General features: G+C 38.4%; 1 protein-coding gene across 1 annotated transcript; it reads left to right on the top strand.

Moving 5' to 3' along the window:
* The first annotated feature begins 1,335 nt into the window (after nt 1-1,335).
* cers1 (ceramide synthase 1) lies at nt 1,336-17,555 on the top strand. Its single transcript, XM_079890940.1, has 7 exons — nt 1,336-2,563; nt 10,941-11,100; nt 11,873-12,053; nt 12,879-13,040; nt 13,689-13,836; nt 14,505-14,629; nt 15,404-17,555. Exons 1-7 carry the CDS (start codon nt 2,303-2,305, stop codon nt 15,444-15,446), a joined length of 1,080 nt encoding a protein of 359 aa, XP_079747066.1. The 5' UTR covers nt 1,336-2,302; the 3' UTR covers nt 15,447-17,555.
* Nucleotides 17,556-18,156: the final 601 nt, after the last annotated feature.

Genomic DNA, 18,156 nt, shown 5'->3' with positions numbered 1-18,156 from the left:
TCCATGTGGTTTCCCGTCATTATCCTGAGAAAATCCAAGGCTGAAAATTTCCCAGAGGAAATACTGTTGAACAATGAAGGAACTCTCGTAACTAGTGATTTTTCTTCTGTAAACAAAATGGCTGTCGACCTTTAATAGATAGTTTCATTGGGTTGTTTACGTGAGATATACCTGGAATTGTATCGCTAATAGCTGTTTTATTATTTATATATGTTTGTAAGTGAACTCAAGGAATGTATAGAAAGGTGCGAGACAGATCGAGTCATCCTCACCGGATGTTGACCTGCTTTTCCGTTTATAAATGGAAAACATTCAAAAACATCCGGTGGCTGTAAATAAACACTAGAAATTCTTAAACCATATGACATCCTCTTCATGACACAAACAACCCTAACACCTGCGACCACAGATGGAAATAATCGAGTACGAAAAGAATAATGTTTCTAATATTTCATTATTTTTTTTTTTTGTTGTTGTTGCTTTTATTACTATTAAAACTGTATATTTTTTATTAGACCTTCCACGGTGGTTTTTATGGAAGAAAAGCAGCGCGCATTATGGGATGTTACACAGCCCGATGGCGCCGCCCAGCGCTACAACGTTGTATTGCAGCGTCTGGGTCAAAGTGCAGCAACATGGACAAATTCTTTAAAAAATATCAGCAATTTTCTTCATATACTTTTTTAATGTTTTTTTTTTTCAATGTGACCAATTTAATTTATTAATAAATATAAAAATATATACGATTTTTTACAAATATATAAATTAAAATGTTTTTTGTGAAACGTCTCAAAGCCTAACGACTGCTAAAAATAAAAAAAAAACTTTGAATTGAGCAGAAAATCAACATTTGTCCACATGATTACTGTCACTTTAAACATGTTCCTGCTCTCTCTCTCTCTCTCTCTCTCTCTCTCTCTCTCTCTCTCTCTCTCTCTCTCTGTAATCTGTCTGAAGATAACGGACCGCGCCGCTTGATCTGAGTCATTTTGGCGATTCGGTTCATTCGAACAACTTGCTGTTTAAAACAATTTGGAAGTTTAACTTGGGCGATTAAATAAATATTCTGTTAAATTAAACTATTTGATCGCCGTCATTGATATACATAAGTGTTTCTTATTGTATATGTATTTACGTTGTCCAGTTTGATTTTCTGAGATACTGATTGTGTTTGTCCCAAACTGTACCATTTCGAATCGCCCTGCGATTAAACCGTTGTCATGTATTACTATACTTATTCTATTTTTATGTTTCCAACATATCGATGTTAGTTTTCTACACACCCAAACTGACGTTTTGCCATGGATACAGTCAAGTGAGTCGCGAATCGACTCAATTGAATTGTTCAAAAGAACCGGCTAACATGAACACAAGGACATCATCTTGTGCTTCTTTTTTTTTGGTTCACTAACCTCAACTTCTTCACAGTGCTCTGCTGATGTCGGTCCTCACAGGAGGCTTTAGATAGATTTTAGGTACATTTGTTTTTGTTTTTTGTCTTTGTGTGTTTTTTCCCATTGTGCGTCTGCGAATCTATCACATGCTGAGCGGTTTTGTGCGCAGGTTCATTTAGGCTTCATTTGCCGATTTTTATTTCTACCTGTTCTCTATATTCGACCCACATATGGACATACTGAAGGATCATTTCTGCTTTAAACCTCTCGACATGAGATGAAACCCAGAGGAGATGTTACTGAATAACGTAAAGGAGAGGACGCGCTATTTCGCATATGGACACACGTCACATGTGCGGAATATAAAGAGGTTATGATTTTTATTAACCTTTAACTTATCATTTCGGAATTTCTAATAGAATGCTTAAATTGTGAGCCGTCTGCTTAAATCTATAATAAATGAACTGTGATAGGCAATGCAGGCATGCTGATTCACATACCGTGCGATGGATTTCGCAACCATTAAGAAAGGGAAGTGTTAATATCAATATATTATATCAAGAGAAGATTTCAGTTGATATTTAAGCAGAAGGTGGTAGAAAACTAATCATTTTACACTCCAATGGCATGTATGCAGTATAGGATATTAAATAATATTTTTTTGCTCTTGTTATTAGGGGTTAATGTTGGAATCTGTTTGTTTGGCATAATTTGTTAATTGGCATTAGTAGTTTATCAGTCTTAATTTAGAAGACAAGGAAAGACAGACAGGACACTTTGGATGCCATAATCAGCTTAAGGTTTACAGCAGCTATAGCTGGTGGCACTTTTGCATTGTGGTATCTCCATTGCTTTTTAACCCCTAAGTGGCTTGTTATTATAGCAATTACTATAGTATTTCTAGCGTAATGGACACCAATCACATGGAAGACGGGTCTTCTAGTGATGGCCTGGAGATGGAGATCATGCCTGGCTACATTGAGCTCATCACTAGAGCATATTCAGTCATTTTCAGTGCCTTTAGAGACTGTAAAGACTGCGGACTGGACCTGTCCATAAAAACCTTGCTGGATCATGCCTACATAACCTGGATTGAGATCTTCATGTTCTTCATGAGCGCGGTCATGTGGACGAAGGTGCGCAAGGGACTGACCGTGTACATCTTTGAGGTAAATATACTTCAGAAGCCACGGTCAATACAAATACAACTGATGCTGACTAGGCCGATTATATATATTGTATAAAATAGGTGTTCATTTTATTTAAACAATTCATATTTCGGTATCGGTCACTAAAAAAACGTTCAAGTTCAGTGGAGAAGCCTGTAAATAAATGAATATTAAAGCATCATTGACGCCCCCAATGAATATCTGAAGTTGTTTTGAAACATTGGACATTTGCATCACCATTTGTATACAAAAGTTCATTTGAGCATAGATGTGAGTAAGTGTGTGTTTCTGAGATTAGTGATGTTTGTGTAGTCAAGCATCACTAGGACTGCTACGCATACTTAGTTTTAGTAATCTGAGTGAGTTGTTCACAAGCAAACACCTCTCATTTTCTCAAAAGCTGTTGTTTCTGAAAAGCAGACGTTTAACACTTGATGCAGAAGTTCACAAGTTATTTTGGCTGTGAATATGGGTGTGTTTTTAGAGCTGTTTGGTGTAGTTTTTCCTCTGTTAAAGAAAGACCTCAGCTATTTCTGTTCACTGTTTACGGTCCAATGAAGTGTGCTTGAAACTCGCCATGTAAAGTTGCAATGTGCTCAAGAGCTGTTTTACATAGTTTTTTACTTTGCATTTTACCTTTTACATACAACGATGGCTATGCAAACAGGTTACATTAACTATCAAGTTTCCCAGACATAAACTTGAGCAAATTGCCTTGTTTATGAGACTATGATAAGCCACATTTTGCATTTGTTGCTTACGTTCAGCTAAGTTGATGTATGCGGCAAACATTGGTTTCACTTCCTGTCCTGAAAGTGTTTTGATGACTCTCGTTTGAGCTCTGCTGATGTGCTGCAATTACTGGGATCAATGCCGTCATGATTCATGGGCCTCGGCATCCATGTTTACTCTGAGCTGCGGTTTAATTCCTCCTCTTGTAAATTCTTTACTCTCAGCACGTGGAGAAACCCTGACGGCTGGCGTGATGTTTATACGGAAATATGTGACGTGTCAGGACCTTGTCTGGCCTGTAACTCTTGAGTAAGAGAGTGTGAGGTCTTGGCAAAGAGTTGCAGCACTGCAGTTTGTGATTAAAAACAGGCATGACTTAGAAAATGAAAAGGTGACAGTTAGTCACTTATCAATGCGTTTCAGATCTGAACATCTTGTGCTTCTTGGCTAATAATATCCCTCCCCATTAAAGAGAGTCTCTTCCTCAATATATCTCAAGATTAAAGTCATCATATAGCCATTTGATCAAACCATTGCATGCTTAAAGCATGCCAAAAAAAATGAATCAATAGGCACAAGATGGGATTCTGGTGTGTTAGCTCTTCTTGAAGGAATAGTTCACCCAAATATGACCAGTTATTTTTATTGAAGTCATAGACTAGCTTTCAATAGCAGCGTTTCAATTACAGATTCTGTGATATGTTGATTAAAAACTATTCCGAAATGATGCTGTTTCCATTAAAGGGGGGGTGAAATGCTATTTCATGCATACTGAGTTTTTTACACTGGTAAAGAGTTGGATTCCCATGCTAAACATGGACAAAGTTTCAAAAACTAAGTTGTACGTTTGAAGGAGTATTTTTGTTCCAAAAATACTCCTTCCAGTTTGTCACAAGTTTCGGAAAGTTTTTTTCGAGTATGGCTCTGTCTTACGTAAGATAGAGCGGAATTTCCTTATATGGGTCCTAAGGGCACTTCTCCGGTAAGATCGCGGCCGCGCGCGCACTCGTAGACTAGAGCAAGAGAGTGAAAGCAGTTCGCCATCAAAGCGCCCTGCCCGGCTTTTGGGAAGTCAATGTCACCAAAGAAGTGTGTTTTTGGTTGCCAGGGCAAGACAACCCTGCACAGATTCCCAAAGAACCCAGCGTTAAGGCACCAGTGGATGGAGTTTGTTTTCCTGAGCATAAACGGAGTTGTGTAGCTGTTTGTTCCCTGCATTTCGACGATGATTGTTTTATGAACAAAGCCCAGATCGACGGATTTGCAGATCGTCTAATGCTTAAGGATCGAGCAGTCACAATGATAAAAATTCGCGGTCGTGCGTTGGAACCGAACGGTGAGTAAAACTGTTTGTTGAACAAATGTCTCTGTGTGTTGTCACTAGCTCGGCGCGTTAGCACAGCTAAGCTTCGCCCACACGGCCCGCCCCCAGCCGCTCGGTTTTTTCCGGAAAGACTCGGTACAGCCAATCTTTCTGTTAAAAATTTAATAAAACAAAAGACTTTTTGGAGATATGAAGGATGCAATATTACTCTATAGGTACTCAAGATTAACAGGAGATTGAGTGAAAATGAGCATTTCACCCCCCCTTTAACGGATGTTATGCGACTGAAACCTAATTTTTTTCCTCTTGCGATAAGTCATTTAAAAAATCATGGGGACGGATGTTGGTAGGTTTATGTATATCACAGCCATAACTAGCCATTCTGTTTAATGGAAGGAGACGTAGGCGTGTTATTCAAGCATTAATAGCAAGGAAAGCCCCTTATGCTTGTGAGCGGCTAGTGTTTCTGGGTGTTTCTCCCTGTTATCTGCTTCAAGCTCTTGACAGATTGTGGCATTTCTTTGTGGTTTAGAATCCAGTATTCCCGTGATACTTTTGTCTTTTGAGTTTAATGAAGAACTCTGTCTCGTCTTCTGTCCAAACACACCGCGTCATCTACGTCAGGTGACCTGTAAATGTGCAAAAACTGTTGCCGTTTTGCAAAATATTCCTTTTCGAGTTGCCTGAAAAATCACCTCATGCAATCGATTCAATTTGCACAATTTGAAGGGAAATGGAAACATGGCTACTGATAGTCTTCCCCTCCAGTGAGCTGTTAACCCCTGGAATGATTGAGTCAGTGAGTTGAACTCAAGAACACGATAACTTTGTAAATGAACTGATTCATTGTAAAGATCTGACTCAAAAGAATGATTCATTCCGATTCGTTAATGCTCCAAAGATTGCACATACATATGCTATGTTTTAATGATAAACAACTTAAATATGAGTCAATTCTTCACACTGAGTTATCATATTACTTCAGAAGACATGGAATATAGTGTACAAGCCCTTTTGAAACTGTTTCTGGCTGTGTGAGCTCACTACTGCAGTTTTACTGTACTTTGGCCACAAGATTGTCTCGTATGTCTTGGGAGATAATTTCTGACATAGTCTGCAGATTTTAAAGTGTTTTGTGGACTATGTCCTGCACTCAAACACATGCGTGCGGTGCGTAACATGATCTCTCTACTTGGTTTTTAAACGAATCTCCATGTTACCTAATAAACAATTTATGGCATCAGCTCTTAGCGATAATGAGGCCCATTCATTTTTAAAGTTCCCATGCACTTTCACGATCTCAGACTCAATGGACGAGAAGGCAAAAGGCCATCTGGCCAGTACTGTAAACTGTGTGTGTGAAAAAATCAAGGTGTTGATGGCATACTGGGCAGCCGAACGCATGCTGTTTTGACCTTTGATGAGACTGTAATGACCAACATTCACTGGACCAGAGATTATTTATTTCATTAATCACTTCTCTAAAATCAAACTACCCAACAACATCACGTTCTGGCAAACAACATAACCACTAAGATAAACTTTGGCTGTTTGAACAGCTTCAAGGGAATATCATGTCACGCTGTGTATTCTGCAGACAATAACCTTTGAGTTTGGTGTCTTAACAGCAGTCGTACATACAGAGGTCATCAGCTCTTACAGACATGCATTTCACATTCGTAACACATGCTGCACAAACATAATTACGAGAACAGCAGGTGCATTGATTTTTAGTTTACTTACCCGTTGCAAGATTGTCAATCAATGTTATGTACGTGAACCTAGTTTTACTTTTGTGCTGTAGATGTTATTTTAAAAATGGCACTTTCAGCAAAATGAACTTAATGGATGGAATAAAATGGTAGAACTTCAACAAAGAAAAATAAATACTCATGGTAGTTGACCAAGCAGTAAATGTTATCGGCCAATGCAGACAAAAGATTCTTTTAAAAAAAAAAAATTCTAAAACTCAAAAACATCTATGGTGACCAACTGATAACATAAGGAAACCATTAGAAATGTGCTGCCCCGTACATTGACTCTGAAAGGCAATTAAAGCACCCGTTTAATTTGTGTCCTCCCAGAGACTTGATTGCACTGTCAGATGCAAGCATTGATGTCTTTCTCAAATGTTTGGTGCTCGGAGTGGAAATTGCATGCCATTATCGGTAGGCATCGTCGTCTGCATCCTTCCTTCCTCTTTGTGACGCCCTGTTTCAAGTACTCTGATCCCTCGACTAGATACATCAACTTAATCTGAAATGACAGCAGAAAACAAACTAGTTATTCCGAGAACAATCAAACCCTGAGGAAATACAGCTCAGCCCAACAGGGAGGAAGGAGGAGGGTGTTTGAGGGGCAAGTGAGACGATGAGGCTCTGTGGCTCCATCTGGACATGTGGAGATGCTTTCATCTGTTTTCTGACTCTTGACCCTCCAAAGAATTGGAAAAGGGCTTGTTCTGACTTTAAAGGGGTCATCAGATGCCCATTTTCCACAAGTTGGCATGATTCTTTAGGGTCTTCGTGTAAAGTTTGTAACATACTTTGGTTAAAATTCCTCAATAGTTGTGTAAAACAATACCCTTTTTACCTCCTCAAAAACAGCTCTGTTCACAGCAACCCATTTCAGTGCGTGTGTCTTTAAATGATAACGAGCAACTGCTCACCACACCCCTCTCTTCCATGGGGCGTGTCGACACAAGACACAAAAATGACTGCCTTGGTGGACAGTATACAAATGGCTGAGGGTGGAAATATGCTAATACAGGAAATATGCTAATACGGGACAGTCCATCAGTGGTCGTGGGCGGAGCAATATGACGTCATATTGCTCAGAAAATCCAAACGGCTTGATTATTGAGAGTGTGTAGGCTTTTTGAGGATAAAAAAAAGGAATGAAAGGATTTTTTCATTGTATGGTGGTTGTGTCCACATGCAAACACCATATAAAAGTGAATTTTGCTTCCGATGACCCCTTTAAGCTGGGTGCACACTGCTGCTTGTCAGACTGTTTCAACATGAGCATTGTTGTAAGTCATGTCACACTGTAATAATATCTCAGTAGTCATTAATGTCAGACTGTACAGCAGTCAAGACGCGTTAAAAAAGGATGTACGCGAGAAAACTTGTCTGGAGTTTTACATCATCAATCAATGACACAGTCAGTGACTGTCTGCTGCATTAAACGCGGGTTTGAAATGGTGGCTGCAAACGAAGAAATCTCTAACGTTCATTTTGGTCATGGCTTGTTTTGAAAAAACGAAGACAATCTGATGGTCGTCGTAGGAGAGTCACACTGCAGGACTGAGACTCAAATCTTCTGGATACTGCCAGATCTGAGGTAAAATTTGATCGCAACGGTCATTAATCAAATGGCTATATGTTGAGTATTGTCTTGCGATATTGAAGGAGAAACCCTTTTTCATGGAGAGGGATATTATTAGCCAAGAAGCACAACATATTCAGGCCTGAAGTCATGCCTGTTTGTAATCAAACTAAATTTGATTACGACTTAAAACTATATTGGCATTCTGTTTGAATGTTCTGATCTTTGTACGTTTCTTTTAAAGTAATAGTTCGGTAAAAAATGAACACTGTCATTGTGTATCCTCCCTTATCTTGTTCTAACAGATGTATAACAGATATTTTGAAACTTGATGCAGAAAGTTCACAAGTTATTTTGGCTGTGAATGTGGACGTGTGTTTTTAGAGGTGTTTGTTGTAGTTATTCCTCTGTTAAAGAAAGACCTCAGCTATTTTTGTTCGCTGTTCACTGTCCAGTGAAATTTGTTTCAAATTCGCTATGTAAAGTTGCAGTGTGCTGTTTAACATAGTTTTTTTACTTTGCATTTTACCTTTTACACACAACGATGGCTATGCAAACAGGTTAAATTCAAAGAACATTTAATAGAAGAATATACTCTTTAGTTTCTTAAAATGGCAAGTGACCACAAGTGATCCATACCAATACAACCTGCATTAAGGAAAATAATTATAGCATAGGCTATGGGTTATAAATGACACAACTTTTCATTCTTGGATGGACTATTCCTTTAAGTTGCGCTTTTAATATAACGCAGATCCAAAGAGAGCAACAAACCAGTAAGGTTACATTTTACATATGTGGGAGATGGGCTCGTTCTTTTACATTGTGTTTGTTGTGATTTGTCTTTGTTTTATTTTACAAAACCACCTGCTATCCTCAAATAGTTGCTATGGAAACTGCATGTTTAATCGACGGGTCGGCTCTTGTACGAGACCCCAGAACAAAATGTGTTTCAGTCGCATTTGGTCATCAGGTTCAGTTCAGCCCTCGGTTTTGCTTGCCATTCATGTCCTGGGAGATGGAGCAAAAGTAGTTGGTGGCCTAATATGGGTTGCAACGTGTCCTCCATAACAAGCATTCCCAGAGGAAACTTCTAAGTTGCTCTTCCAAAGCTCAGTAGACTTATTGGAAAGCTCAGTTGTGTTTAATTAGGTATCAAGTTTCTTCAGCGAATTCTAAGGAGAAATGACAAGAGACACCAATTAAACACAGTTGACACCATAATAAACTGAGGTGGATAGCATAGCTAAAAACAGAAAAAACACACAGGAAGTGGCAAATTCACGCAGTCCATGAGAAACGCCGTAAATGAGCCGAAACTCAACTTTTGCTACTTGCCTCACAGACATGAGAAATATGAAATGTCTACTTTTAAACAAACCAATTCAAATAGAAAACAAATACTCTCTGATTATGTAATCCGTATGACAGTTGTGTTTCTCTCTATAGGCACAGTCACTGCGGAGATGGCGAGTCGGCATCGTTAACTAACATCGTTTACACGACACCGTTTTCACCTAAAAGTTAACTTTTTATGTGTTTTGGCCATTCGGTTACACTGACAATGACGTTTTGGGTGCCTGAAAACGGGTTTCAAAGTGCAAGTTTCTGAAAACAGTCTCTGTGTAAACAACAAAAACGTGAATCTCTGAAGACGATGATGTCATGCACATGTGTATAACGTATTCAGTCTAAAGTGTTTCATTTTCATAGTGTTTTCACAGAGACCGTTTTCAGAAACTTGCACTTTGAAACCTGTTTTCAGGCACCCAAAACGTCATTGTTGTGTAACCGAATGGCCAAAACGCATACAAAGTTAACTTTTTAGTTGAAAAGGTGTTGTGTAAACGATGTTAGTTAACGATGCCGACTCGCCATCTCTGCAGTGAATGTGCCTATAGAGAGAAACACAACTGTCATACGGATTACGTAATCAGAGAGTATTTGTTTTCTTTTTGAATTGGTTTATTTTAATCAGTCTCCATTGAACTTCTAGAAGAAGAAACTGGGATGTTAAAGAGATCTCATTCGTGGTTTTCTTTCTGAGACTCACCTAAACTTTTCTTTGATAAATTTGTGGCCTTTAGAGCGCAGAGCAATGTCAGGCTGTTCAGCTGAGAAGGGATGTGTTTTCTCTATCACAGCCATGATGCAGTCACCAACATCAGCAGCAGTCAGCCTGAACCTCGGGACATAGCTAGAGGTGGTGATGATAGAGGAACGGGGGTGGAGCATTTTGGTGACAGCTGGCCTCTATAAATAACCCCAGCGGGTGGAGGCGGAGAGCAGAATCCACGTGGTGGATATCCTGCGGTGCACACCACATTGCCTCTTGGCCAATCAGAGGCAACCATGAGACTATGAGCACAAGAGAGGTCAAATGATGCCAACGTATATGTCTAGTTTCAGTGCTATATACATATATTGTAATTAGCAGAAGGGAGTGCAGATTAGATAACGCCAAGTGAAGGTGATGCTTGTGAATAGATAAATGATTAAGTCAAGCCTTTAGCATCTTCAGTTACTGTGACATTCGGCTTTTGTGTCCACACAAGCAGGATAGTCTGTCATGATAGAGATAAGGTGAAGGCACGTGAACACACACAAAGTTTAGCATGGATGGAGAACAACTTTAGCTTCAGGCTATTACCGTCAATGGGTCGTTTGAGTCATCTGATGTCTGAGCTAATTAGAACGGCCTTTTCATGACTCATCCTTTTATGTGAAATCACAAAGGCGGCAGCACCTAGGAAGAAATGCACAGTAAATTATAAACATTCAATTCAAGCAAATTATATGTACAAATGAGTCAAAATTTACTGTTACCGGTGTGTACAATATGAGCTTTTCTGTGGATAATTTTACCTGGTAGCATTGTGTAGTATCATTGATCCTCTGCATTTCAGTTGCTAGAAGTCTTCTTTGTTGATGAATGAACACCTGCTATGCAAATGCTAGCATTGCAGTTTCATTCTTTCCTCTTGTCTTCCACAGCCTTTTGGACAATGGTGTTGTATCCCATCAAAAGATGTCTCAAAGATGCCGGAGAGCGCGTGGAAGCTGGTCTTCTACACAATGTCATGGTCATACAGCACCTACCTTTTGTTTTTCACTAGTTATTCCTTCTTTCAGAACCCTCCGTCTGTGTTTTACGGTAAGCTTTAAAGCTGACGCACATCCTGTTATTGCATGTCATTATTTAATTCAACCCTTTTGAGTTATAAGCTTTTTTGAGTTGCTTAGTTTACAGTTTATATGCTACTCTTGAAGATGTCAGATGGTACAAAATACAATTAAATGCTTAAAAAAAAAATGCTTATTTAAAATGTACATGATCCTTGAAAGTCCCAGGAAACTTCTGAAAGATTTGAAACTTTCCCAGATGTTGGAAAGGCCCATTTGTTGAGTAAAAGATTTTTGGTGATTGCTTTTGTCAATGTTTAATGACTAAAAATCTGAATAAACACTAATATGAATGATTAATATAGTGAATAAACATTAAAGGTCACAAGTTACTATTATCCGTTAACACTCCTTATCAATATAATTACAGTTATTCTGAAATCCCATTTTCACTTATCAGGTCACTGATAACCATTTACGCTCCAATTGGTAGTTGCTGTATCATCTCACTACTCATTTGCATGAATGGTACAATACTACTTTACAAATCCCAATAAAGATTGTCACAATGGCAAAGATTGCTGTTGACAGAAACCATTAACTGTCATTGAAAATGAATGGCATCTTGAACACCCCTGGAGAGTAACACTTGAACAGCTTTAATCTCTACTATATCAGCATTAACCATCTGTTTTATGAGGCCAGTGTCCACTTTTTGTCAGCAAGTCAAGGTCATTACCATCTGGTGTTGTTGTTTTTATGGTTGTGGAGTGTCACTATTTTGTTCTGTCTTTTCTGTCTAGACTGGAAGAGTGGGATGTCAGTACCCACCGATATTGCGATAGCTTACCTTATCCAGGGCAGCTTCTACGGCCATTCGATATATGCAACGGTCTACATGGACGCATGGAGGAAGGACTCCCTTGTCATGGTGGTGCATCACTTCATCACTCTGGCCCTGATCACATTCTCCTACGCCTTTAGGTCAGGCAAATTTACAGGCTTTTTAAAAGCAGATTATCTACAGCCTGTTTTTTTTTTAAGTTTTAGTTTTCATAGTTACAACCAGGGTTTGAATTTAACACCCGCCAACCCGCCAAATGCGGGTAAAAATCAACTGTGACGGGTAACGCTGTCAAATCACTAGCCAATTTGCCATGTTACTTATGTTTACTCACTTTGCTGGGGAAGTTTGTGTAAATCTGCCAAATCTGTGCAGATTTAGCGCAAATATTCTTGAGTCATCATGATATATTAAATACAGCGTATTGCGCAGAATCTCCTCATATCTGGCTTTCTTGAACATTCACATATCTACCCGCTACAAATAACAGCACGCTTGTTCATTTGCATTGAAGCAATAATGAAAATTTAAAAGCATTTGGTTAACAAAAGAATTGTTATTTTTTGTATTGTATTGATCTGTCCACCTAAAACACATTTTTGGTGATGAGGATGAAAGAGGAAGGGAGGAGATGGCTGGATGACAGGATTTTGTTTGAATAAGAAATGATTGTATAAAGTCCAAATTTTATATATATATATATATATATACTGTATATATATACGTAGTAAATCTGATTTCTTTCCATCTTGGCTAGTAGAAGTTCTGAATGGCTGGTAACTTAAACATTTAGTAGCCAAATTGGCCACTAAGTGAAAAAGTAAATTTCAAATCCAGGTTACAACAATAAAAACGTGCATCTTAAAGAATAAACAAAAAAAGAATTAGCTCAATGCTATGCCACTAAAAGCCACAGTTCATAAACCACTTATCACTGTTCGTGTTTTTGAACATATCGTCCTCAGATACCACAACATTGGCATTCTCGTCCTCTTTCTTCACGACATCAATGACATACAGTTGGAATTCACCAAGGTCAACGTTTATTTCAAGATCCGGGGAGGGAAAGAGTACTTCATCAATGATGTCCTGTCCAACATGGGTGCCATTAGCTTTAGCATCACATGGTGAGGCTTGCCTGTTGATCAAGAAACCAGAAGCTGTTATTGATGCAAACATGACACAGCATGGAAAATTTATACAATAATTAAAGTTGACTTAATTCCTTTGTTGGTCCTGGAACAACATTCCAGTCAAATGATCATTACCCTCTGATTTTGCTTGAACAAAACTTTTTCTAAAGTAATTTCTGGGCCTAAACTACAAAGCAAGGTAGACCTCCAGGAGCAGGATTGAGTAACCTTGGTTTAGTTTTAGGAAAGAATGATAGGAATGCTGTGCAAAAACAAAGGATGTTCATCCAGAAACATGCCCTATTTGGTTAAATTAAATTACCCATATAAGGGTCTACAGCAGGGTTAGGCAACTCTGACCATCGAGGTCCACGGTCCTGAAGAGTTTGAAAACATGTTTGTGATTACTTAGACTTTACAGGCAGGTATTTGATTAGGGGTAGAGTTAAGCTCTGCAGGACAGTAGCCATCGAGGGCCAGATTTCCCACCTCTGCTCCACAGAATCCCTTGTTCATGTAACAACTACTTATTAGCACTTTTGCTGTGTTTTTATTTGTGTTGTCTTAGCATTTAACCTGTGTCCAGAGGATGCTCGAAAGATGTAGTTGGCTTCATCTAGTTTGTTCTTGCCATTTGTGCAGGTTTTGGTTCCGTTTGTACTGGTTCCCGCTTAAAGTTCTGTGGGCCTCCTGCATCACCAGCATCCAGTCAGTTCCCAACATCCCTTTCTACTTCTTCTTCAACACACTCCTGCTTGCTCTGCTTCTCATGAACATCTACTGGTTCCTGGTAAGAATGGGTAGTTTCAGAAGACAGTGGCAGTATTGGAAGGCTCAGTGCTAGTAACCCAAAGGTTGCTGGCTTGAGCCTTTTAATGAGTCCACCGAGAGTTATTATCATGGTACCCTTTAACAAGTCCATTAGAGAGGCCCTAGGTCGCACAAGAGTATTGTTTCCCAACCCTGGTACTGGAGTACTCCCAACCGTGCAGATTTTGGTTGTCTCCAAATCAAACACACCTGCTTTGACAGTCAAGATTCGAGACCTTGAATGGGTGTCAAATAAGCAAGGTATCCAAAATATGTACTGTCCTGTCCTCCAGGAACAGGGTTAGAGACAGGAACTGCTCTAGAGATATTGTCCTAGGAATAAGTGTACTTTAAGTTGCTTAAGATAAAATCTTATACTAAAACGACTTCTTTCTATTGCCCTGTTATCAGTGGCATCAGTTCATGTTAGCTAGCTATCTAGCAGATACTTAACCCCAAGCTTCATGTAATACAGTGCACACTACCTTGACAGATCCCATTAACTGTCCACTTGAATTTTAACCTACAAAGTAACTTTTGGTAACTAGCTGAGAACCTACAAGGATTTACCCCATTCAAGTTGCGTTTCTGTCTTATTGCTTTGAAAAGTCTCTGTAAAATGTCAAGACATTTGGGCTCTTTTTTCAGTTCATCGTGCTGTTTGTGGCGAAGGTCCTGACGGGCCAGATGAAGGAAGTAAACGATGTCCGAGAGTACGAGGAAGATCAACTAAAGGAGAGAACAGACACTAATGATCAGATGTCTAGCGAAGGGTAAGTGGAGAGATGCAGCAGTCTGTGGTTCGTGTATACAGCATGTGCACGTAATAAAAAGGAAGTTGTGTGGTTGACTAGCAGTTGAGGCAGAATTGAGACTTGCAAAGTCTTCTACCTAAAAACATCAGTCCTTCAAAGTCCCCTTGGGAAGTTTCTACTTTCGAGTTGAAAAGGTGCAATTACAATTTGATGAGCGTTCAAATAATTTCTTTTGAACCACATTTTTTGGTTATTCCTACTGGTAATTATAATTATGCGGTGATGTACATGTGCACTTAACCCATAAATATGCTCATTCCAACCTAACTTTAAAGCAGCATAATGTTAATTTTCTGTAGTTTTGCTTTACCAAAAATTATGAAGCTTATTAGACCAGCAGAGTATATAAAACAAGGCTATATTCTACACTTTATTTCTGCCAAATCTGGGCTCCAGTTCTTTAAAAGTTTCACTGTTGGCCAGTATTTGTTATAGCTCTAGATATTCTAACCACATGGTAAGGTAGCTTTGTGCCACATGCCTGTTGACATCAATAGCTTTAGGTTTAGGGTAACGCAATCTGAGATCACAGAGTGTGGCAGTCTGTTTTGACCTGATTGGCGATTGGATGAGAGTGCAGTCTCGTGTAGATGTGACTAGCGTCATGGCATTGGTCCTGTCCTTATCTTTCTGACCTTGAAGTGAATTGATATCCAACCATGCCACATGCATCCTGTGATCACCTCTTTCTAGCCTGACTCTGTGCTTTTTATGCATATTCCTTCCTCTTAGGAAACATGTGCAGAATGGGACCAGCAAGAAGAAACATCAATAATATCTAGATGCTGCCATCTGCAGGCACTTAACCATGACTGCAAGGTACTTATGTGACCTAGTTTGATTCTACCCTCGGATCGCCAAGGTGCTTGGACAGTCATACAGAGAATAAGAAACAAATCAACCATCGTCTTTGTTTTAATTAATCGCTGTTATTATAATATAATCATAGCACTGTGAATGTTATTTGTTATCCGTCTTATATATTGCTTTAAAAATGTTAATTTAAGTTAAACGAGTAAATTAATCTATTATTTTTTTAAATTGGGAACTTATGGCGAGAGTGACTAGGATATCTCTGGAAATGAAATACAATACCATGCATTTAGGAGAACAGTGGAAAACATTATAATCAGGTTTTGTGGTTGACAGTTTGTTTGATTAGATTTAGACTTTTTGTTTTTTGTTTTTCTGGTGTATTTTAATTCCAGGAGTGAAGGCATTAAAAAGACTTAGTACGTATCTTGTTGTAGTGGGTATTAGTGGAGTGGTTCTCAATTGGTCGAAGATCTGATCTGAAAAGCAGGGAAAGGCAATGTTAAATTCATAGAATGTTAATGCAAATGCAAATAACCATGAAATCATGAATAGTTACAGTAGTAAAATAAATAGAAATTCTTACCATATATTTTGTTGTTGGCATCAAAGGGCAGGCTGTACACCCTCACACTCAATGGTGTTTCGTCACAAATTCATGTTCATTATTAGTAGAAAGTCTAATTAGACGTATGCCAACCTCTTAAAAACCATAACTTTGCAAGGTTTAAAAAACACAGAGACTACAATCAGAAAAATAAACTCCATCTTAGTTTATTTTTCTGACCAAATTGGTAGTTATTTTTCTTGTTTCAAGTAAAAACTTGATTAATTTTGATAAATTTGTCAAAAAACAAGACTTAATATCTGACGTAATTTTGCTTTTCAAGATGCATCTTGAATTTAGAATGTTTTGTTATTTGTACTAAAAAAAATTATACAGAATACTGTCATGGTAATATTAATACATTTCAAGTTTAAGCACTTCTTTAAACCTTTGTATGACCCACAGACCCCCGGCTTCACAGACAAGGCTTGAGTCTAGTCCCAGACTAAAATGCATGTTTGAGCTGTTTTAACTGAAAGCAACTTGCACATCTTAAAATATGACTCAGTGCCATTGTTTTGTCTCAAGATGCACATCAGTGTTTTATTTCTAAGGCATGTTTATAAAAGCTACTTAAATGTCCTTAATTGAACTAATGCCTAATCCTGGCTTAATCTAAGCCCCGTCTGTGAAACCAGGCCAATATTATATAAAAGTGGTGTCCTGAAGCAAAACCAGTTGAGAACCACTGTACTATACATTGGTTGCCTTGTTTTGGTTGCCGTGTATCTACTAACTACACAGATTACCACCACCTAAAAAAATCAGCCTGATCTGCATCAATCAAAATCATGTTTGTACAGTATTACCGTGTTTGAATGTAGATGAGTGAAAGGGAATCACTTTCAATGTTTGGATTACAAAAATACTGCTTGCATTCCTTCCGTGGATTTTTTTTTTTCCTGCGAGCATTCGTTGCGTTACAGAAGCTTCGGATTGACGTCAAAAAATAAATAAAAAATAAATAAATGATGCAAAAAAATATAATACACTCCTTTGATATATCGTGTTTATTTTATATAAATACGAATGGAGAACTTGATAACTCAGTGGAAACAATGGTTAGTCGTAGATGCTTATTCAGTCCGTTACAATGGAGAAACATTTACTAGCTACTCAAATTAATCAAAGTATTTAATGCAAATGTCGTATGCAGGAACGCATGAGATACTTTACGAAATCACACCACAAAAGATGAAATGGAACTGATATTATCTGTCGTGACATTGATCACTCCAAAACTATCGCAATACTTGAATACTTTGCCTGCTGTATCAAAAGTTCTGTTGTGTATAATAATGCTCATAATCTTCGCGTTCAGGTGGAATATTGAACGCGAATGCCGATGAGATCTGCACGTCGCTGAGGTAATGTCTTCCGTTCGTTATGCTAGCTTGTGCTAGCCGTTTATGATTTGGGGTGTTTTGCTGTTAAAGAGATAGTTCACCCAATACGATGGCAAAATATATATATATATATTTATAAATATTATTTGAAGCTATTTAAATGCTGCTGTTGTTTTCTGATCCGAGTTTCTCCCGTGTAAACTTTAATTATTTATACAGCAGACGCTATGGCTCTTGAGGAAGCGTCAGTTTCTGGTCTCCACTTTTCTTACCCGGCATTGTCACATCACTGGAATAAAACATTGTTAATGCAGTTCTGGCTAAATAATCCTCATTCTGCGAAACTTTTGCAACATTTACACGCAGCTTCTTGGAGTCATTACGCAAAAAAGGTAGCATTCGCTACTCATTCCCTTACGATAACTGAATTTCAACAGCGTCAAATGCACATGCGCTAAAGTTTCCCCCAAAAAACTTGCGTTACCAACTAGAAACACACGTTAAACGCCACCATACACACTCCACTGGCCTTTTATGAAAAATGGCCTCTATAAGTTTTGGATCGTTTGTTATTAATTTCCATTCAACACTGTTCTATTCAGTCAGAATGCAAGTGTGGAGAGCGTAAATAGTTTTATCACATTGGGAATATGCTTAAAATACGTTAATTCTCTTGAAAAGTGCCAAAATTAAAACCCTGGTATATTTATATCTTGGTT

This window comes from Squalius cephalus (assembly GCF_949319135.1).
Source record: "Squalius cephalus genome assembly, chromosome: 13".
NCBI lineage: Eukaryota > Metazoa > Chordata > Actinopteri > Cypriniformes > Leuciscidae > Squalius > Squalius cephalus.
This window is presented reverse-complemented; position numbering and strand designations above follow the sequence as displayed.

Excerpts from the sequence above, each read along its gene's own strand:
- cers1 (XM_079890940.1), top strand. The coding sequence starts at position 2,303 with ATGGACACCAATCACATGGAAGACGGGTCTTCTAGTGATGGCCTGGAG. Across the intron at positions 11,101-11,872 it reads CCCTCCGTCTGTGTTTTACG|ACTGGAAGAGTGGGATGTCA; the intron begins GTAAGCTTTAAA and ends TTTTCTGTCTAG. Across the intron at positions 14,630-15,403 it reads GATCAGATGTCTAGCGAAGG|GAAACATGTGCAGAATGGGA; the intron begins GTAAGTGGAGAG and ends CCTTCCTCTTAG.